This window comes from Cavia porcellus, unplaced genomic scaffold (genome assembly GCF_034190915.1).
Source record: "Cavia porcellus strain 051 isolate PalLab524CR breed Dunkin Hartley unplaced genomic scaffold, mCavPor4.1 scaffold_10, whole genome shotgun sequence".
NCBI lineage: Eukaryota > Metazoa > Chordata > Mammalia > Rodentia > Caviidae > Cavia > Cavia porcellus.
In genome coordinates this window covers 2,471,877-2,494,475 of record NW_026947493.1, presented here as the reverse complement: position 1 = coordinate 2,494,475, position 22,599 = coordinate 2,471,877, and the positions used below count along the sequence as shown (strand labels likewise).

The window sequence follows — 22,599 nt, the reverse complement described above, 5'->3', positions numbered from 1 at the left end:
CCTCACTTATGTGCATATCAGATTTTTTCCCCATGTTTGGGAAATTTTCTGCTATCACTTCTGTGAATAGTTTATGTCATTTGCATTGACTTGCATCTTCACTGATGCCTATTAATCTTACATTGTTGTTCTTGGCATCATCTTGAAGCTGCTGGGTTGTCATTTTATGCTGCTTGGTTATTTTTAAAAGTTCTATCCTTTCATTATTGCTAATTGCGATCCTGTCCTCAAGGTCCAAAATCCTATCCTCAGCTTCAGTTTTGCCAACTCTGAATAGAAATTTTTGCTTTTTGGATGTCTCTTTTAGTTTGTTTCATGACTTCTGCTTGTTTTGTATATTGTTCATTCAAGATTTCAATCAGTTTCCCATGCTCCTGTACTTTTTATTTATTTCTTCTTTAGCTGTGCTCAGCAACTCCTTTACTAAGGTTATTATTTATCTCTTTACATGGGAGAGTACTTCTAATTTGATTTTCTCTATAGCCTCATAGAGTTTTTTTTTTTTTTATTTAAGTCGCTATCTTTTCAGAGATTTCTGATGTGTTAATTTTCTTTTTTTTTTTTTTTTTTTTTGTGTGTGTGTGTGTGTGTTTTTTGAGACAAGGTCTCACTATGCAGTTCAGGCTGGCCTGATACTCACTTTGTAGCCTAGGCTGGTCTCGAACTCGCAATGATCCTCCTGCCTCAGCCTCCCGAGTGCTGGGATTACAGGCATGAGCCACCATGCCCGGCCTGGTGTGTTACTTTTGAAGTCCTCTATTTCAGTGTCTCCTGTACTTGTCCTATTAGACTAGATGTTTGCATTTTGCATCTTGCATTTTGCTTTTTTATTTTGCCACTTTCTCCTTTCAAGTTGATATTTGGTCCTTCAATCCCACTAGTGTCAACTGTTGGTAGTGTGTATCTTGGGTTCCTAATATAAGGTTCATGTTTGTCCAATTGCTGGGTCCCTTATTGAAGAGATGGGTCAGACTGCCCACTGCAGGGCCTGTTGAGTGAGTCCTATATTCTTCCTGGGCTGACAAGCCTAGTCATATTGATGTAGGTCAGCTTTTAGTTCCTGCCATTACTTTATCTTCAGATTATTCCAGGTCACCAGATCTCCCTGTCTATAGTGTTTGTGTCGGCTGAGGCCCTACTGGTGTCCCTATTATATGCCTGTGTGTCTCATAAGCCCTTTTGATTTTCTCCATGTTGGGGAAGTCATTGGCACAGTCCTCACTCTGCCTGATGTTTTCTGTGTGCAGGAAGGAGTCACCCACACTCTTGTCAGACTCACCAAGGTCTTACAGTTAGGTGAAGGGAGTTTTACTACTGGCCTGTTTACCCAGTGTACACCTCTATTTTAGGTGCATACTCACCAACCTGACTGGAGCCTGCTGAGATCTTCTGTTTGAGTGAGGCAGTTACTGAATCTCTCTTCAAGCTAGCACAGATAATCTGCTATAGTCCAAGGTTCTAGGAGAAAGGGTGGGAGGTGAAGGTCAACAGCAGTATTAGGTCTAGGAGGTAGGGAGTGTCCCCGAGGAGCCAGCAGATGTCCTGGGTCCGGTGTCCTCTGGGTGCAGGCCAAGGTCCCAGGACAGTGTGGCGGTCCTCATTGCTGACTGGAATTGCGCAGGAAGTGGGCGGCTGCACAGGCCAAGATCTGAGAACAGTACGTGTTCCCCAGGGCCAGCGGGAGTCACGCAGGCAGCTTGCTGAGGCACTGGCCAAGGTCCCACTGCAGTATGGTGTTCCTCATTGGAGGCTGGAGTCGTGCCTGTTTCCAGGTTTTGAGTGGTGCTTCAGTGCCTCCTAGGAGCACTGGGAATCACCTGGCCCATTTTTGGCTCCCGAGACAGACTGCTGGCAACTGCTTGCCACTTGGAGCTTGATGGGTGTGGGCCAGCTGGGCATGCAGGGACTCCGTGTGTTCCTTGGTGATTTCAGATGCAGGGCATGGTCTTACTACCTGGGAGCAGAGTTCCAGGTTTTCCCGGTATGCTGAAATTGAATCTCTGCAGGGTCAGGGACTGTGCTGAAATTGAACCTGTGTGGGGTCAGGGACTGGGACTGGATTCTGGGCCCTGCTTACTGCTTGGAGGTGGCTGGGCGTGGCCTGATTAGGCCTGCTGTATGCCAGTACCTGCCGTGAGTCCTAGGGTGATTTCAGAAGCAGGGCGGCGTAGTATTACCACCTGGGAGCAGAGTTCCAAGTTTTCCTGGTGTGCTGAAATTTATCCCACACACGCAGTCAGAGCTCAGGACTCTGTTACATCTTTTAAATGAATACACAGTGTGGCCTGGACTTTAGTCTGGCTCTGAGTAAAGTTCACATCTATGGGATTTCTTCTGCTGTCTTTTTAAAATTTTTTTATTTTAAAGAGATGAAAAGAAAAAACAAAATCAAAACAATAGAAATGATATAGGATTTCAAAACAAGCTGATAGGAAATTAACAGTAATCACAGATCTAAAGTCTTCTTTTTCTTAACTAAACTTCTGCTGCAGGTTTCTGAAATAGGTGCACTCTGATCCGGCTTTCTTGGCCTCGGGGTCTGATGTAGGGTCTGCTATTGAGATCTCGGATCCCAGGTTGGGCATACTTTGGTGGGTCTTCCAACCTGTATATGTAGGCTGCCTGTGTGTCACATAGTTCTTGTATTGTAAAAATTATTTAAGGATGATGTCGCCATTAGCTAGAGGCATTTATTTTAAGAACTATTAATAAATAATACTGAAATAGAAGATGACCTTTTTAGGTTGATATCTTCACATCTGATAATATCTGATTATTAATTTATTCACTTATTCCAGAAACATCTAACAAGGCCTGCTATAAGACAGGCTCAGGGCTAAGGCTAAGAATGGCTGTTGAAAACTAAATGAAATAAAGAAGGTTGTGGTTTAATGGGAGAGACAGATTACTGCAGTAGTATTCAGTGGATCCTTACAGGACCTTCCAGGAGGAACACTTTACGTAGGTAGGTGAGAGAGCAAGGAAAGACATCCTAGATGAGTATTAAAGCACAAATAGGAGCAAGGCGGATGGTAGGAGTGAGGTGAGTGGAGATGAGAAGGCTTCAGGTCTCTCATAAACAAAAAGCTGGGACACAGCTGTGGGCATTTCTGGAACAGGATGTTAAGAAAGATGGAAGTGAAGGGATAGGTTTCATTCTCTTTGTAGTGTTCTCAGATCTTAGCCTTTATTATGAGGGGAAGCTACTGAACAATATCAAGTAAAGGAGTAGTATATGGACAGATACGTATTAACTGTAGTAGGGGCTTTTCTAGGGAAACCCTGCAGACAGGAGCACATGTGGGCATCTTTTTTCAGTAATCCCCATGAGGGGTTCGAGGGCAGAGTGTTTATACCTTTCAGGTAACATTTTCCGGACTTGATGCTGGGATTTCCCTGTAGGAAGACCAACTCTGGGAGCAGTCCCTGGCTGGGTACTTGGATACACAGCTAGGAGTCAGCGTTACTCTGGGTGCAACAGACTTCCTTCATGGCGTTTGTTCTTTCTCCCTGTCCACATCACATGAATACAAGTATCCTCTGCGAGTCTCTCTAGTCTCCTTGACTGATGCTGCTGGCCTTTCTGCTTTAACAGTCTGACCTGACTTCCACCTCTTTATGTCTAGTGCCCCTGGTCAGAGTTTCCTCCACGGCCAGTTTTGCTTTTACATTCTCTGTAAAGTCTCAAGAGCACTTTGAAATCATGAACTCCAAAATAGGTTGTCCTTTTTTTCTAAACTTGCTCTCATGTGTGCATACAAATTCTGCATATTACCTGGGCGGGGTGGAAAGCTTAAGGCCCCTTCTCTTCTCTTCTCCCCTCGCCCTGACTCCTGCCTTCTGGATCACTGCTGACCAGTGGAGAATCCATGATGACAAAAACATCCTCTTTGCTCTCTCTGAAGGGGTGGTCACCAGTCACCAGAAGCTCCTTAGCACTTCAAGTGTGGCTGGCACGCTGAGAAATTGTTAATTTTATTGCATTTTAATTTAAAAGTCACATGGATTTATTTAGTGGCTACTGTGTTGGGCTGCACAGCTTTAGTTAACATGATGGAGTTCGTGGGGGTTCCTAGCACTGTAGCTGACTGCAGTGTCTCTGTCAGGCCCTCCTTGTGATGTGACTGTGAGGTTGCTCCTAGCTGCAATCTCTCCCTTATTTTCTTTCCCCTGAATTGTCCCAATGCATTGCTTCAAATTTGGCCCCCTGTAGATGAATCCTTAGTATATGCTCACTGCTTACTCAGAAGTCTGGAGTAGTTTTCCACTGTTCTCTGATAAAGTGTTAACTGTTTAGCCTAACATTTAAGACCTTTCTATCTGTGTTTCTATTTATTCGCCATCCTGAAGCTGAAGAGGACTCTTGGCCTGAGATGCTTCTGTCATGTCTCTGTGCCTCTGCTTGTTCTCCCGCTCCACTGCTGCTCAGTTCACCGCCGAGATGGTGGCCTTTGTTTCTTTCCTGCTTATCTTTCTTCTCAGTGTCCAGTAATGTTTTTACTTACTCACTTTTTGGCACTTAATACTTTCTTCCACAGGCTATAAGATTCCTGTTTCATTTTTGCATTTTCACAGAGCATAGCAAGGCTTTTGAAAATTTGTGAGATGATGGTAACTTTTATTGAATTCATGCAAATGAATATGGCTTAGTATAAAATCAAGATCTGCTGACATGGAAGTCCCTAATTATCTCTTTACCTGGAGTCACAAATGGTCCCCAAGGTTTTCCATGTTTGGTTAGGTTCTGGTGATAGTGTGGGTACTGAGCAGAGCTTAAAAGGGCTCTGTGAGGAGAGCTGTAAAATCAGGGAACAGGAAAATTATTATGAACCAATGCTCACGGGTTTATTCCAAGATTGAATTTGTGTCATCAGACTGGTCAATGCTTCTCCGCAAATGCTTCGTGGTAATGGTCTCATTCTGAAAGCTGCAGAAGGAATCCATCCCAGGAAAGTTCCATCTTAGAAAATCGACTTTGGCTAGTTTGTTTTATTGTAAATTTATTAGAATCTGTTATGTAGTCCTCTTAAGCATAATTGAAAAATATTTAATCCCATAGGCTCTGCAAGGACAGATATCAAGTCAGCAGCTTGCTGTCGAGAAACTGAAAAAAGCAGCGGAAGTGCTTTTAGATGCCAGGGGGTCCTTATTTTCAGCCAAAAAAGATATCCAGAAAACACTGGGTAAGAGACTTGGTATTTTTGTTTCCTGCCTTACAGGTAAATCCTAAATAGTCTTAGTAGGTATGAAGAAAATCACAGAATTCGATACTAATTATTGTATGATCTTACTCTGTGAAGTGGTGATGCTGTCTGTGGTAGTTACTGTATATTCGTGTGCTTGCATGTGGGAATCAGTAATTCCCATAGCAGATGACTACTGTTTCACCTCTTACAGAGAGGGGATTAAAATCTGAGTAGAAATTGTGTATGAACTGAAGGATGGAAACTTTGGTTCATTGATCTGAAGCCACTGTATAGCAGGGAAATCCTTTTTCCATTTTTACAGTCTTCCAGACTCTTCTGAGCATGTACCCTATCAGTAGCTTCGATGTACATGCCAGGTGACCTCCAGCAGACACAAGCTGGGTGTCACTCAGTTCATGTCTGATACGCTATACTTCAATATAATAGCATCAGATCCTACAGTGCCCCACTTTCTTCAAGTGTTCCTTCCTTCTGATGCCAATCACAAGTCCTAGTTTGAGACCTGTGCATGGGCCTCCCCAACTGTAGATTGAGATTCCTGTAATCTGCTGCATGGATTCAGTTGATTTGCTCGAGCAGCTCACAGAACTCAGAGAAGATTGTGTTTACTCTCACCTGCATAGCACAAGGATGTTACAGAGGGGACAGATGAGCAGGCACATGGAAGAGATGCTTGGGTGAGGTGAGGCATGGAAGGGGGACCAGAGTTTGTCTTCTCTGAGGCTGCACCCTCCAGGAACCTCTGTGTGGTCAGCTGTTGGGGCTTCCTGGCACACATCCTTGCAGTGTTAGTCTTGCTCCGTGAGCATGCTTGATTAGGTCCTCAGCTAAACTTAATGCCTTCTACCTCCTTGCACAGAGGTTGATAAGTGGGACTGACCCTTGGTATATTTTTTAAAAAATGAATGAGCAAAGAGCCTGTTGTGGTTAACATTTCCTGCTGTTTGGACTAGATGACATTGTTGGGAGATACGATGATCTGTCCAAGTCTGTTCATGAACGACATGAAAAGCTCCAGATAACCCTGACACGCTCCCTGAGTGTGCAGGATGGCCTGGACGAGATGCTGAACTGGCTGGGTGGTGTGGAGAGCTCTCTGAAGGAGCAGGGGCAGGTGCCCTTAAACTCCGCTGCGCTCCAGGATCTCATCAGCAAAAACATTGTGAGTAACATTTACAAAAGAAAAAAACTTCCACTTAACAGCTTGTTTTTAAAAAGCTTTGTGAGCACCAAAGACAGGAAAATTTGGGATAAATATAAGGATGTAACGGAAAACTTTACTAAAAATCAGTGTGAAAAGTGCAGACTTGAGTGTGTAAGGTGATTGTTCTGTGGTGAAGCCCAAGGGGGGCTTTGTCTGCTTGTCTATTGTATTGTTCCTTGTGTAGTGTTAGAATCTTATCTTGCTGTCACGCTACAGCTAGCTGCCTGAAAGCTACTCTGGGGAAGTGTGTCCATGGGTCTTATTGTCTAGCCTTCTAACAATGAGCGCCATGGGGAACCCACCTCCTGGCTCCATTAGGTCCCAGAGTGGTGCAGTAGCTGCAGCCTCCCATCTCTTTCCACACCAAGCCAGCTGTCCACCACTCGCTCTCAAAGAGATTTGAATGGGATCCCTCAAGGGACAAATCCATCTTGTCCTTCAGTTCCAGTTGTTAACCTTCTTAGTCATAGGCATTTCAAGCCTATGTTGTTACAAACAATATTTAAAACTCTGGCGTTATTTGTAAACATTATTGTAAAGTATATGCCGTATTTGGTTTATTTCAGATGTTGGAACAGGACATTGCAGGTCGTCAGAGCAGTGTAAACGCCATTAATGAAAAAGTGAAGAAATTTATAGAAAGAGCAGACCCATCCACTGCTTCCTCACTACAGGCTAGAATGAAGGAGCTGTCTGTACGGTTTTCAGAAGCCAGTCAGAAACACAGGGAAAAACTGGCCAAAATGGAGGAGCTGAAAACCAAAGTGGAACTGTTTGAAAGCCTCTCAGAAAAACTCCAGACCTTTTTAGAAACAAAAACTCAGGCTCTCACAGAGGCAGACGTGCCAGGAAAAGATGTCACTGAATTGTCTCAGTATATGCAGGCAAGTCTTCTAGTACTTCCAAGGTGGAGCTTTATTAATCAATAATTAAGATACACTCATACACTGACTGGCAGAATTATAATTAGTAGTTGTTATTTTGATTGCTTATCGATTAATAAAGATGGATGTTTCGCTTCTTTGTTCAATTCAAACCCTTCTACTTTATCTTTGCCACTGACTAGAAATAAATAGCAGCTGTAATAGATGTTATAAACATCGTCTGATGTGCCAGAACCCACTGAGAGTCAAAATACAGAGTGCATTTAAAATGAAATAAATTTTATTGTGTTATTTCTTAGATATCCCGTCTACATGTTGATCCTATCTAATGTTACCCAAGCCAGACACATTGCTCTGGGAAATTCTTAGTAGAGCCACTCCAGTCCAGCCACTTGGGTCCTTTGATGGCAGCAGCATCTAAACTGACTCAATCTAAATGTTTTGTAGGAATCAACTTCTGAATTCTTAGAACGCAAGGAAGATCTTGATGCTTTACATAATCTCTTGAAAGACATATCCAGCCATGGCTTACCAGGTGATAAGGCTCTGGTTTTTGAAAAAACAAATAATTTGTCTAAGAAATTCAAAGAAATGGAGGATACCATCAAAGAAAAGTAAGCGCCACTTTAAAAATTGCATTTTATTTCTCTTGATACCAGTTAGATGAGTGATTTGTATTTACTTATATTGATAATTGAAAAACTTTTGAAAACTTGTATAAATATGCAAAACTTGAAGAAGTATAAGGTTACTTCATTGTTTCCGTATTTTGATAATTTTTGCTGGAAAAATTAAGCACATTATTTGTTGAAACATTGAGGAAGAAAACTCAGTGTTTCTTCCATAAAAGTAAAAAACATTATATAGGAAAATGGAAAGGGATAATGTATTACTTGAAACAGTTTAATGTTGATATAGGTTCTGAAGCCTTTGGCAAATACCACATTTTTATTTGCAAAGATGAAAAATAACCTTGAAAGACAGTGCATGGTTCTTTGCTTTCTGGACCATTTTAGAAGCTATACATTATTATTTCAATAGGGCCATTTATTCATGGCCTTTTCTGTTTAATATTTACTTTTTAAAGATTACATGAACTATGAGTCCATGAAAAAACAAAAGATGAGCCTGACTTGAGCTGAAAAACTTCACAGGGATAAGCTTTGTAACTGAACTTTTGTATCCCTAATCTCGGGATACACATCTGACGTCACTACAGCTCATGAAAAAGAACTCCTAAAAGCGAAAATAGCACTTTCTGAAGTGTGTTCCTAAACAGTATAGGAATCCAAGCAGCCAAATTGATAAATTTGTAATTTTATTAGCTGAGCTCAGCAACCACTTGCATAAGACCCCTGTTTCAAGAGTCCCACGGAGTGGTGCCTGTCATTCAGTGGTGAACTGGAAAGTTACAGAGCTTTTTAAAACAGAAAACGGCAAAACAAGACATCCTGTTGGAAACAATTTAGCTACATTAATTTTGGTTGACACCTGTATCCTGCTTCCTTGTTGAGCAGGTTAACTTTTTTCCTGTGGGTACAGCTCATTTTGCCTTTCTCATGGGACTTGCACCCTGACTAATTTTTCACTCTCTTGGGTCAAACACAGGGCATTAGTCAAATACAAGGCACAGGGTGGTGTCAGTTATGCCAAGTTGCAGCACTTTCCTTTTCAGCTACTTAGCTTTTTTGGAATTCCCTAGAACTTTTAGATGTTATTCATGCTGCTCATGCTGCTGTTTTTATCATGTCATCAGATAATTCACACTTCACTGCAGAAATGTCCTGGATTTTCTGGTAATGATTAGGCTGTTTATTCTTTCAAATGGATTCAGCTTGAAAACAATACAGTCATCAGTAATTCATCCAGCAGTGGCCAGTCCTGTCTGCTGAAGTGCCGCGCACTGGTCTTTGTGCACGAGTTGCTCCCAGGACACATGGAGCTGTCCTCAGAGCGCGTTTGCAGTTCTCCAGCGCTTATTTATGGTGCTGCACACACAGGGCAATCTGCATGATCCATCCGGAGGCTTCCCAAGTTCCTGAGGGAGGTTCCCACTAGCACTGTCCAGGCGCTGGATCTGAGGCAGCTTCCTGACCAGCGTAACCCACCCTGTGTGACTGCAGGATGGTGCCACGATCTCTAGGTGGCACTGCATGTTCCTTATGTGGGTGATTCCTATCTGTTCCCTTTCCAGTTATTTGCGTGCTTGCATTAAGCATCATATAATGGGTAGAAGAAAGTTCACTGAATTTAAATAATGTTAAATGAGTATAGATTCTTTGTCTGTTCTATGTACTTTGAGGGACACTTTAGCTGATTTCTTTTGGCATGTCTGAATACTTTACAGGGTGGTACTATGCACGGAGGATGCTTTTCAATATTAAGCCCAATATCAGAATAAAAATTATTGACTAGTAATTTGTCATTTGGAACTTCTCCTTTTGTGGCTTAAATTTTGGTACTCTTTTTGTTAACTAGAAAAGAAGCTGCAACATCTTGTCAGGAACAACTGGAAGCTTTCCAAATCCTTGTTAAATCCCTAAAATCGTGGATAAAAGAAACGACAGAGCAGGTTCCCATTTTGGAGCCCTCCTTTGGTGCAGAAGATCTAGGAAAATCTCTGGCAGAAACCAAGGTGACTCATTGAACATAATAGTAATTTTTATTTACCTGCAATGAAAGGTAGTTTCTGTTGATCTAAAATCATGTGATTTGGGTATAATACATGTGCTGTAGACATTCATGATTTTTGGAAATGGTAACATATTTCAATGTCCTTTTGAGGAAGAGTATGGATACTTTCAGTTCCCTTTCTTTCACTAACTGTTCTAGTATCTAAGTTTCTATCCTTGTGAAATCTCTACTTAGTTTCAGTTATTTTTGATACCATTTCTCACAGCCGTAAGAGATCTTCTTGTTACTTAGAATTTGACTCTAGGTTAGGTATATCACCTTCACAAGCATTAAGTGTTGGAGTTACTTGAATCTCCTGCACAAATGGAGCCACAAGTCTTTTGTCATCTGACTTCTAGTCATTAAAGATTGTAATTGTTTATAACAGTTACTCATTTTCAAATTTGAGGAAGAATGTTTTTAAAAACTCACTGAAGTTTTGATGGTTCAAACTTGCTGTGACATGGAATTCTGCGTCCCTGTGTCCATGTCATCTGGTGCTGCGGCTGTTGCCCTGGGCAGACCTACAGTTGACAGTTACTTTGGAACCTGTGGCAGCCGGCACCACGCTGGGAGCAGAGCGCAGAATGGGCCACACCTGCTCCTCACTACCTCCGTAGTTGACAGAGACCTTGGCCGTGCAGGCGCGTGAAGATGGTACTTTTCTGTCCTGGTGACTCCCTCACAAATCAGAGCCTACAGCTGCTACTGCTTTAAAATAAGTTTAAGAAATCAAATTATATTGTGCATATTTGATATTAAAACTGAAAAATAATGTGTTTTTACATCTCAAGAAATTACAAGAAAAGTGGAGTTTAAAAACACCAGAGATTCAGAAAGTGAACAGCAACGGCATCTCACTATGTAACCTCATCAGCGCGGTGACCACGCCCGCGAGAGCAATTGCAGCAGTGAAATCAGGTATGCACCTCATTCACAGGAGACTGGCAGGTTTGGGGCCACCTATGTTTATTGGGTGATATTTCTTATATGTATAAAATAACCTTGGAAGTACAAGGTGAAGGGGCAGGACAAGAGAAGTGACATCTTACTGATGCACTAAAGTCTGTCTGGGGAAAGCATCTGTGCTAATCCAGTTTCAAATCCCTGCCATGTTCCATTTTATTAAATACTACACCTAAAAACATATCCAGATTAATTTGTGAAACTAAGGAGTGTTATTTTTGGGAAAGGGATAGATCAGACTCTAATTTGTTTTTTTTTTTCTTAAGTAGAGATACTGATACTGTACTTGAAGTATTCTGCTCACATATTTGATAGTGAAACCAGTCTACTCTGTTGGGACTGATGAGTCTGTTCTGCAGGGCTGCTCTCATTTAATTCCAAGCAGCTTTATTCTGTACTCTGTTGCAAAAAAAAGCTGTTTCACAGTGTGTCAGCTGGCACACCACTGTCACCCTCACAGTCACAGTGGGGCTGCTCTTCTGGGCGACAGGGGAGAGGTGGGTGTAAACATAGATTCTAAAACCAGTATAGGTAAGTCGTGGGCATAGATTTTAGTTAACACACTGCATCAAGATTTAAATAAAACAGACAGGAGGCACATCCTGTATATTGATTCAGAAGTTCCTCAAGGCCTGCCAAGGTTTGTTTGGGCTGACCACGTGCCAGCTGTCCCTGTCGTCACACTGATGTCCCAGCTGGGCCTTTCTCCACCAGCTGCTTGGTCCACTGTGCTAACAGTGGTTCGGAGAATGCTGACTACTGCCTTTTCTCCTCATCAGATTTCCTGAGGTGTCAAATTTGTGTTTCTTTTTTCCTTTTTTAAAGTAAATTCTCTTGTGTTTTACCTTAGTTTAGTTCCTTGTGTCCCTTTTATATTTGTAATAAGTATGTTTTTAAAATATTTGTTGGAGTCCTAGTTACGTCCAGGTATGGTAGGAATTAGTCTTGAACACCCTACAGGTTATTTTCACTTTTCACTTCCTTATGAGATGACATTGTGTGTAACATTTTGAAAGAAACAGAATTCAGGAGTCAAATGTTTAAGTGCTTTTGTTTCACCTTGTTCTTGTGTGGTCAGTTTGATAAATGTGTTTTGTATAGATAGCCAGTGGATACTAGAATGATAAAGTATAATCAATTTTTAAAATACCTAATTACAAAAAGATGCTGATGTTAAAGATGATGAAAGAGAAATAGTGTAAATAGTTGCTACCCACTGAGTATTACTCATTAGCAGTGGGATGCCTATAGTCCGTGGAGTGGCCTTTCGAGTTAGGGGTAGTTGTCTTACCAGATTGATTAATGGGTTTGTCCAAGACTACAACTCATAGTGCTGGGATTTTAATTCAGCTGCTCCTACTGCAAAGCTCAGACACCTCAACTGCTGTGCTCTCTCTGAGTTTTGTTTTTTATTTTTAACCTTTTCTGCCCTGTCTTTGAAAATCATTCCACCTCCATGAAGCCTGCAACAGCCCTGTGTGGCTGTCCTGGTTGTGTTCAATCCTTGGATGAAGTGCATGCTCCTGGTTTACCCATCATCATGTTCCTTCAACACTGCATACCCCAAGCACCTCCTGAGCTTGGGAACTGTATCATGGAGGGAACTTTATTGCAGAGCAGCTTTGTCAAGAAACTGTTGTGAACATATAATGACTAATTTATGTAATCTAAATGAGCAGTGTTTAAAAGATGGTCATAGAATACTTTAAGAATTGAATTCATGGTGTTGGGGCTGTAGCCTGGTGGTAGAGCTCTTGCCTAGCATGTGCAAGACAGCAGGCTCCATCCTTAGCACTCCCTCTCTGAATGCAATCTCTGCGGAAGAGAGGGTATAAGGACCTCATGGGACATTGAATTAATAGTGAACATTTTCAAATAGAAGTGACGTTTTTTAAATGCTTAGTGTTTATAGGGTTTGATTTAATGACGTGCCATTAGATGAATCTAATGAATTTTGCGTTCATATTTTTGCAGGTGGAGTAATGTTAAATGGTAAAGGAACAGACATAAATACACAGGACTTTTTGACAAATAAAGGTGAATAGTAATTTTAAATTATTATTGATTAATGTCATGTGGGTTTTTGAGGAGAAATGTTAAAGAGTAGCTTTTATTAAAAAGATAAAGTATATAATGCATATAGTTACAATCATCATAAATATATGTATGTAACTTGATATAAACATTATTCATCTGAGATTAGTAAAGTCCAGTGTTTTAATTTGGTGCTTTTCATCCTTTTTAGTTAGAGATATGTTGTCACTCTTCCAAGTGACATTATTTTAGTTTGGCACTAGAGGAATGTATTTTATTATTTGAACATTTTATTTCATTTAAAATGCCTTTTTAAATCTCACTTGCATGTTCCTGAGTTGTTATTAAATAGCATTGTAAGATGAACTAACCTTTTAGTTCTAAAATGTCTGTGGTTTATCATAGTAAGCTTAAGAGTGACAAAATAAAAGACAGTATTATGTGAGACAGACTGTTATTTCTAGACCTTTACTCCCAGTATCCCAGACATGGGTCAGCATAATGTTTTTCTAACTCCTAGGTTTAACATCTGTTCAAAAGGACATGACTGACATAAGTCATAGTTATGAAGATCTTGGCCTGTTACTCAAGGACAAAATAGCTGAGTTGAATACTAAGCTCTTCAAATTGCAGAAGGCTCAGGAAGAATCAAGTTCAATGATGCAGTGGTTAGAGAAAATGAACAAGACTGCAGCAAAATGGCACCAAACGCCAACCCCTGCTGACACTGAAGCTGTGAAGACTCAGTTTGAGCAGAATAAGGTACATCTTGGATGGATTCGCTGCAGACATGGAGGAGAAGAGGTGCACATTTGCACCAGAGCCCTGGGGTCAGGAGCTCTGTGCTGATTTCTAGATCTGAACCTTCAGCTCATAATCGGACCATTTAGTTTAATGTGCTTTTCTGTAGAGATGATAATAATAGTCACCTTTTATACACTGACATGCAGAGATGCACAAGCTGTTTGGTATAAGTGACTGTGTCACCTTTGAATCGGTGTCACTTTTGGTTAGCAGCCAGTCAGCAATTAGAAGAATTTTGATCTCTTCCAACTAGTATAAAATAGGGTAGCTAATGCTTCCCCTTTCTTAGTTAGATAGTATTTGTTTCTTAGGGCTGTCAAGATTGGGAAAGTGGTTTTGCATAGTGGTAATAATGACAAAAATTTCTCTAAATTATATTTATACTCTTTACTGTGTTACCCACGAAAGTGTTATTCCCTAATAGATTCTCAGATTCTGGCAGACTTTTAACAGAACCGATTTTCTTATTATAGCCTAACTGATGACATCTTAGTTTTTTCATGGTGGTTTGGGAGCTCCATAGTTAGAGTGTTCTCTGTGGCAGTCCCTTATCAGAGTTGGAGACTAGCAGAGATAAGGAAAGGAAAACTAATTGACTGCTGAATCTGGGTTTTCACTCACTTTAGTATTTAACAGTGGATTTTTTCCCCTATTTTGGTCATGTTAGAGAAAGAAGTGTACCATAATTATGGTTTTGTCTTTGATGTTGGTACTCTAGTGGAATAATTTTTTCCCTTGTTAGTCATTTGAGGCGGAACTGAAACAAAATGTAAACAAAGTGCAGGAGTTGAAGGATAAACTGACAGAGCTGTTGGAGGAGAACCCAGATATTCCCGAGGCCCAGAAATGGAACCAGATACTGAAAGAAATAGGTATGTTATATTATTTACGCTCAAGTCCGTAACCAGAATCGCTATCATGTTTCATTATTATAATCTTTACCAGAAAACACCCAATAGCCTCAGTTATTTTCAAAGTTTCTCTGACATTCTAAAATCTGTTTTCTGCATACTTTAAAAGTGTATTTCAAATTACATTATTCTGAGAATTGTCATGTAACTAAAGTTATTTTTATGAAGAAGGTAGATACTTGTTAGTAAAATGCTAGGCCTTGAGTAACTCTTTACGTTAATGTAGAAAAAAGGTTTGCTTTAGAAAAAGTGGGCCCCCTTCTCTATCAGGTTGCTCCTGGGACTGCTCAAGCCCCAGGCTTCATGCTGGTCCTCTTTGCCAGCCACTACTGAAAAGTTGCTTGTTGTAGGAGCCTGGTGGTTTTCCTTCTTATGCGGAGTAAGCCTCCCACCTCATCTTCTTCCTATCCAAACTGCTCCTCATACGCACAGAATTCTCTCAAGCCTGTTGTCTTACCATTTTTTGTTAGGATATGAAAAATGAGTGTGAGACGGGGCTGGTAATTTGTACTACTTTGGTGAATTTAGTAAGTCAACATGTGTGTGGCTCAGAGAAACAGTACCTGGCATGTAGCCGCCTTCATTGTAACAGACATTTAACATTCAGGTGTTCCGTTGTATTTATCAAATATTGTCCTTTCAAGTTTGATGTTCTGTGATAGTTTAGAAATCTGTAAGCACGTTTTGGTTTGAAAACAAAAAGTTAGCCTAAGGTGTCTGAATGTTCAAAGGTATATTTGTTTATTCCTACTGCATTGTTTTCGCCTTGTCCCTAAGTTGGTGGCTGTCTCGGGGAAGGCAGAGTTACATGGGCAGAGAATTACCAAGTCTTGTAGAAAGGGGTGGGAATGAAGAATGGGTATTTCAGCTTCCTAGTGATTTTGATGTTTCTCCATCGTGATTGCTTTAATTGCACAATTCAGCTGTCAGATGAATTCTGAGGGTACCATCATAGAATAATGTCATCACATCCATTAGTGAACATTTCTAGACAATGGATGTGTTCACTGCTGGACTGAGTGCTCTGATAGGTAAACCTTGACTTCTCAAGATCTCATTACAAATCTCCAGATGAGTAGCCTGAAGCCAGATGGTGAAAGTCCCTAAATATCAAACAGGTATTAGAGCTGATCATCTAGAATCAGTGGCAACCCTTTTAGAGTTTTCAGTAACAAACGGTCAGCGGTAGCCTGCATGCCACAGTTTCACCACCACTGATAGGTGGCAAGGAGTTAGGTGTTGAACAATTTGGGGAGAAAGATGCCTCATTTAAAAGTGATATCTTTTGAAGGGTAAGTATTTCAGAACCAAATGGGTTACAGTTGGGAGACACTGATAATAGTAGTACCAATTAAAAGGCTGGTTGGTACTTGGGGTCATTAGCTCCTGGAACCAGGGCAAGCGCTAGGAGGAACCTTCCTGGCCTCAGCCCAGCCCACTGCATCAGAAACCCTGGGGGAGGAGCGCCGAAGTCACCATCCACATCCCTCAGGAAACTGCTGCAGCTGGAACCTGAGAACCACTATTCTAGGCTAAACCTGAGGAGGACTGAAGCGGAGTTACAGAATGATTTAAGATCTTATGATCAGGAGGTAGGAGAGTGTGGAGGGTTCTAAACGAACATCAGTAGTATTACATTGCAGTGATAATCACAGAGATGATAACTGTTGAACAAAATTTATAAAATGAAAACATTCACTAATTTTGATAGAAATATTAGTTTTAGTTTTGAACATTGAATTGAAAGTAGCTGGGGATATTTCTACTATAATTTTCCAACAGCTCGTTGTTAATGTGCAGTTTGAATAGGAGAAGAGGATTGGGGAAAGATGTACAAGTTTTGGAGTTACCTAGTTAAAAATGAAACTTGGAGATTTATGATTAATTCAAAAAGGATTACTAGTCATTGTTCTAGTAGTTGAATAAATAGACTATAGAAATTCTAGGAGAAGTGATCCTGGTTGCTTCAGGGAATATTCCAATTAGTACAGTATCTTTTTAAAAAAGATTCAGTTTTATTCTTACATTTCACTTGATAAACAACCACTAGGTCTATGAAATCTGTGGCATTAAATGCTGTTAATCCTCTTAGGTTAGATCCTTAATTGGCTGTGTAAGAAGAGTTGCAAAAATGAAATGATGCTCATTACATATCATTTTGAATCTTATCATATAATCTTCCTGCAGTCATAATAAATATATTAAAACTAAATGCCAATTTTATTCTTTTTGTTTTCCAGATGCTAAGTGGCAAGAGCTCAACCAATTAACGGTTGACAGACAACAAAAGCTGGAAGAGTCCTCCAATAATCTCACTCAATTCCAGACTGTAAAAGCTCAGTTAAAACAGTGGCTTGTGGAAAAAGAACTGATGGTTAGTGTGCTTGGGCCCTTGTCCATCGACCCAAATATGCTGAACACACAGAAGCAACAGGTGCAGGTGAGTGTCACTTGATTGTTTGTCTCAGGCTCAACACTGTCGTACATATGTCAGCTCTAGACACTGTGTGCTCTTGTGTTTTAGGGGTGAATTTGTACTTTTGAGGTGCCCAACACTGTACATTTTAGAGCATTGCAGCCATGAGTTATCCCAGGGGAAGCTTCTTGAGCTCATGTGTGGACCAAGTCCCCAGATTATGCTTGTGAACATGTGGTTGGTGTAGACCATATTAAAAAAGGGCCTTCTCTGAAGTATTAGTGTAATTGTTTTATGTTTCTGTAAGTTTATCGTTTAGAATTATTCGTTTGAGGTTTTACTCATTTTGTTTTTAGGTGGTTGATAATGAAGTCTGTAAGACTCATGCAGTCCCGGTCCTGAGGGGAAGAGGGACAGCATTAGAAAGGGACAGAGAAGGAAGGAAACAGTGAGGATCCCTCAATGCTTTGTGTAGTAGAGCAGTCTCGTTACAAAGCTGATAAGTCCACAAAGGGGAAGAAAGCATAAAGTTAACGTAATAATGGCAGAAGCTCTGTGGTGGTCCGGTTAGATTTCTTTAGGTACAGATAGTGGCTTTAAAGCTGGGAGGTGATTCTGTAAGCTAAAAATAGACAGACTTTCTGAAGAGAATGAAAATAGATGTTTGGGGAAAAATATTTGCCCCTGGTCTTAATCGTCTCTCAGAGATGAGTAGATAAATATAAGAGATAAAAATACAAAAAAATACATCAAATATACCAAAAGACAGAAATTTTGGGTCATTCATTTTATAGTGAGAATCATGTTGAATCAGTACTTGGGAGGCTGAGACAGGAGATCACCATGAGTTTGAGGCCAGCCTGGACTACAATGCAAGACCCTGTCTCAGACTCCACCAAAAAAAACTTTGCAAAACAAAACATTGTGAGCGTCTTATATTCTAACACTTTTCATTATATATTTTCCCTAGTGTAGAGTAATTTTGGACTATTTCATGTATTCCGCAAAGAGAAAACATGGGTAGGAAAAGACAAATGTGGTAATACGATGATGTAACCCATTTGCCTTCGTATTGGAAAAATTTATGTGAACTTCTGTTGATTTTGCCTAGATTACCAAAACAGATTTATTCTATTCTTCCTTTCAGGCAATACGATTATTTTAGGCAAAGTGTTTTTTTTTTTGAATCACCATGACTCTTTGAATTAGCAATTAGGTTAGTGTAATTGCATTGTACTTGAAATAAGAACTACAAGAGTGGTAACTAAAAGCAAAACCAAACCTGAGAAATGAATACCATTTCTGTCTCTTTGGAGGCTTCAAGCTGTGTTTTTCTGTGACTTACTATACAGTAATTTGTGTTTACCATAGATTCTGTTACAAGAATTTGACACCCGGAGACCTCAGTATGAGCAGCTCAGGGCAGCCGGCCAGGGTATGTTGAGCAGGCCTGGGGAAGAGCCTACCCTGCATGGAGTAGTAAAGGAGCAGCTGGCAGCTGTGACCCAGAAGTGGGACAGCCTCACGGGACAACTCAGTGACAGATGTGACCGGATCAACCAAGGCATCGTGCAGAGCATGCAGTACCAGAGCCTGCTGAGAAGCCTCTCGGAGCGGCTGAATGAGCTGGAGAAGCGGCTCAGCGACAGCCTGACTGCGAGTACCCCAGCGGATGCTGTAACCCAGCAGCTGGAAATAGCCTGGAGGCTGAAGCAGGAAGTCGAGCAGGAAGCACCACAGATAAAAGCGGCTCAGGCACTGTGTGCAGGCCTGTCCACACTGGTCAGGGAGGAATACCTGAAAGCAGAACTCAGTAGGCAGCTGGACAGCATCTTAAAATCATTTAAGGATATTGAACAGAAAGCAGGTCTGTCTTCTCTTAATATGTGTGTTTTCTGGTCAGAAACAGACACCATACATAGCAGAGATGTCAATATATGACTATGTTATGACATATGTAACCCAGGGCTCTCAGAAGGCAGTGCAATGCAGCAGGACCCAGGCCACTGGGGCACACTTTACACAGCCCTGACGAAGGTCTGCCCACTGCCCAGACAGGAGCTGTGTGGGAAGAGTCTGCTTGAGACACCCATTCAAATACTGGGTACCCCATGTTGGTTTTGAAAAGATGTGAACATTTTTATGTGGTATTACCTAAGGTCCCCTCAAAAAACAGATGATTAGATATTAAAGCCTTTATATCATCTTATCTTCTTTTTTACTGCTGTTTGCTGAAGACCAAACCCAAGGTCTTATGTGGGTACAGCAAGTGCTGAGCTGTGGAGCCACGACCCAGCTCCGTCTGATGCCCCCCCCCATCATAGATAGATACCTCAGAGAAATGCGTGTTTTCTTCCCTGCCTACTGAGCGGTAATTCTGTGGCCGATATGCTGGTAATCATTCGAGGCAGCATAGTGGGTTATAGGAAGTCGGAAGCGTCTTGCCAAGGCAGGACATGTTTTGTTGCTCTGGTGTGTTTGAAACATAGTGTTAGTTTCTAAGTCTTGCTCCTGTAGAGCTCTTAATTTTTATTTTTAATTGATTGGATTTGTTTATTGATTATAGCAACCATTTCAGACTTCTTTTTCAACATCGAGGCAACATAAGGTAGCACACAGAAAGTACGTGGGTTTGTATCCTGGATTCACCTCTTCAGAGCTCAAAGACCCTGGGCGAGTAACTTAACTTCTGTTGTATGTAAAAGTCATAGAAGCAAAAACACTCAGATTTTCCGAGAGGTAGATTGTCCACCCCAGCCTGGAGCTTTGGTGTCTCTTCCCTGTGTGAAATGCAGAGGATGATGGCAGAGCAGGCAGGGTGCCCCTTCATGCATTTTTTCTTATTTCCATAGTCATTGCTTCCTCTCTTTCTTGCTTTTTGCTTCTTACTTTCCCTCTTTTTTTTATTGGTATAGATACTTTTCCCCCTATTTAAGTCATTCTTGTGGTTCTTCATATCAGCGCTAAAAGCCCTATAGCTTCTATACATTCATTTGGAGATTGTTTTCTTGGCTTTCTATAGGTTAAATTAACCTTTCAATGTGAAATAAATATGTCTATAATTTCACTTTCAGAAAATCTTGTCCAGCATCTTCAATCAGCCTGTGCAAGCTCTCATCAATTTCAGCAGATGTCTAAAGATTTTCAGGCTTGGCTGGATACAAAGAAAGAAGAGCAAAAGAAGTCTCACCCAGTATCAGCCAGCCTGAAAGTCTTAGAATCATTAATTAAAGATCAGAAAGACTTTAGTACAACTTTAGCTGCCCAGTCTAATATTTATGAAAAAACCATTGCAGAAGGTGAAAATTTGTTATTGAAAACACAAGGGTCTGAGAAGGCAGCCTTACAGCTACAGCTTAACATGATTAAAAACAACTGGGATGGATTTAATAAACAAGTGAAAGAAAGAGAAAACAAGTTAATAGACGCATTCAAAAAAGCCCTCAAGTACAAAGAACAGGTGGAGACTCTCAGGCCATGGATAGATAAATGTCAGAACAAGTTGGAGGAAGTTAAGTTTTGTTTGGATCCTGCTGAAATAGAAAATTCCATTTCCAAGTTGAAGTCACTGCAGAAGGAAATGGACCAACACTTTGGTATGGTAGAGCTGCTGAACAACACAGCCAACAGCCTGCTCAGTGTCTGTGAGGTAGACAGAGAGGTGGTTACAGATGAGAATAAAGCACTGATCCAGAAGGTAAACACCATCTCTGAACAACTTCATAGTAAAAAATTCTCTCTGGAGAACACAGCCCGGAAGTTTAAAGAATTTGAAGAAGTTTCTAAAGAAGCCAACAGGCAGCTTCAGTGTGCAAAGGAACAGCTGGATGTCCACGAGTCCCTGGGGCCCCAGGCTTACAGTAACAAATGGCTGACCATACTTCAGGCTCAGCAGAAAGCACTGCAGACCTTGATGCACCAGGTAGATTTGGCCAGAAGACTTGCTCAGGATCTCGTGATAGAAGCTGCAGACTCCAAGGGAACCTCTGACATTTTGTTGCAAGCAGAAACCTTAGCTCAAGCACATAGTACACTAAGTCAGCAGGTTGATGAAAAATGTTCATTCTTAGAAACCAAGCTTCAGGGAATTGGACATTTCCAGAATACCATCCGAGAAATGTTTTCTCAGTTTGCAGAGTTTGATGATGAATTAGATAGCATGGCTCCAGTGGGGAGAGATGTAGAAACACTGCACATGCAAAAGGAGGCTATAAAAACCTTTCTGAAGAAACTAGGCGCCCTTATAGCAAGCAATGATAATGCTAATAAAACCTGCAAGATGATGCTGGCCACAGAGGAAGCCTCTCCTGATCTCACTGGAATCAAGAGGGACTTGGAGGCCTTGAGCAAACAGTGCAACAAGTTACTGGACCGAGCACATGCTAGAGAAGAGCAGGTTGAAATAATGCTTGAGAGTCTTAAAGAATTCTATAGCAAATTTGAAGAATTTTCTACTCTACTCCAAAAGGCTGAAGAACATGAAGAGTCACAAGATCCTGTTGGGATGGAGATAGAGACTCTCAATCAGCAGCTTGCTGTATTTAAGGTAGGGAATTCTTCAATTCTACTGAAAGACATTTCTATCAGATAAAACAAAATGATTACCTATTTTTTTAGACCTTCCTAGAATAACTGTCCTATAGTACTTGAATCTGAATGAGCAGATTTGGCAGGTAATATCCAGGCACCTGGGGGCAGTTCCAAGCTTCCTGGGGTTTGGGTTTTTGTATGCTTAGATCCTGACATGCCATCAAGAGAGGTCAGAGAGGCACTTGAAAAAGTCCTAGGAAAGCTTGAAACTGACATCATGGAGCCCATTTCTGAGAGGACTGATAACTGATATCTGTATGACCAGAACTATGTTTTGAACTCAGCTGTAAAGGTTTGTCTCGCAGAATTTTCTTTAAATGATGAGTTACAGTCTTTTCCTGTTCTTTCTCTTTTTATAGTCTTCACGTACTTCTTAATTTAATTTCTTTTGCAAATATCATCTTCAAAGGTTCATACTTTTAATGGCAGTGTAGCTTTCCATATTGTCATCTTGGTTTCATAAAACAAAGATCTTAGGCTTGTGAGCCGGAGGATTAAGAGTAAATTATTTTTTATTGGACTATGTAACCACCTGAGAGCCAAGAAACGTCTGTTATTTGACAGCTTCAGTGATACAGAATAAATGGAACATTAGATTTTAGGTGGTGGCCCAGTGTCCCTGTCGTTGGGTTTGGCCTCATTTATGACAGTGGAAGCAGACATCCCAACTCAGCAGGGGACAGAGGCAGGTGTCATCTTCCAGTTCTCCATTTGGAGGATCCTAAATAGTAAGTCTTTGTTGTGCAAGTGAGATCTATCTAATCCTTTGGGATTGCTCTGGATCCTGTGTTTACTTTCTGATAAACAGTGGTGAAAGTAGATGGCAGAGTTGCCACACAGGATATACTAAGAACAAATACAAACAAGGTTTGCAGAACTACCAGTTGACCTGGGAGAGTAGCTCAGCAGT

General features: G+C 40.9%; 1 protein-coding gene across 29 annotated transcripts in view; it reads left to right on the top strand.

The window, feature by feature from the left end:
• The window catches only part of Dst (dystonin), a 455,117-nt gene that overhangs the window by 328,615 nt on the left and 103,903 nt on the right, over nt 1-22,599 (top strand). For all 29 annotated transcript variants that reach the window (XM_063256887.1, XM_063256895.1, XM_063256898.1 and 26 more), the window contains 12 exons: nt 5,060-5,183; nt 6,161-6,369; nt 6,978-7,295; nt 7,743-7,909; nt 9,774-9,930; nt 10,763-10,889; nt 12,909-12,971; nt 13,489-13,730; nt 14,515-14,644; nt 16,924-17,123; nt 18,471-18,966; nt 20,174-21,645. In XM_063256887.1, the coding sequence (XP_063112957.1) occupies nt 5,060-5,183; nt 6,161-6,369; nt 6,978-7,295; nt 7,743-7,909; nt 9,774-9,930; nt 10,763-10,889; nt 12,909-12,971; nt 13,489-13,730; nt 14,515-14,644; nt 16,924-17,123; nt 18,471-18,966; nt 20,174-21,645 (3,705 nt within the window). The remainder of the gene's footprint in view (nt 1-5,059; nt 5,184-6,160; nt 6,370-6,977; nt 7,296-7,742; nt 7,910-9,773; nt 9,931-10,762; nt 10,890-12,908; nt 12,972-13,488; nt 13,731-14,514; nt 14,645-16,923; nt 17,124-18,470; nt 18,967-20,173; nt 21,646-22,599) is intronic.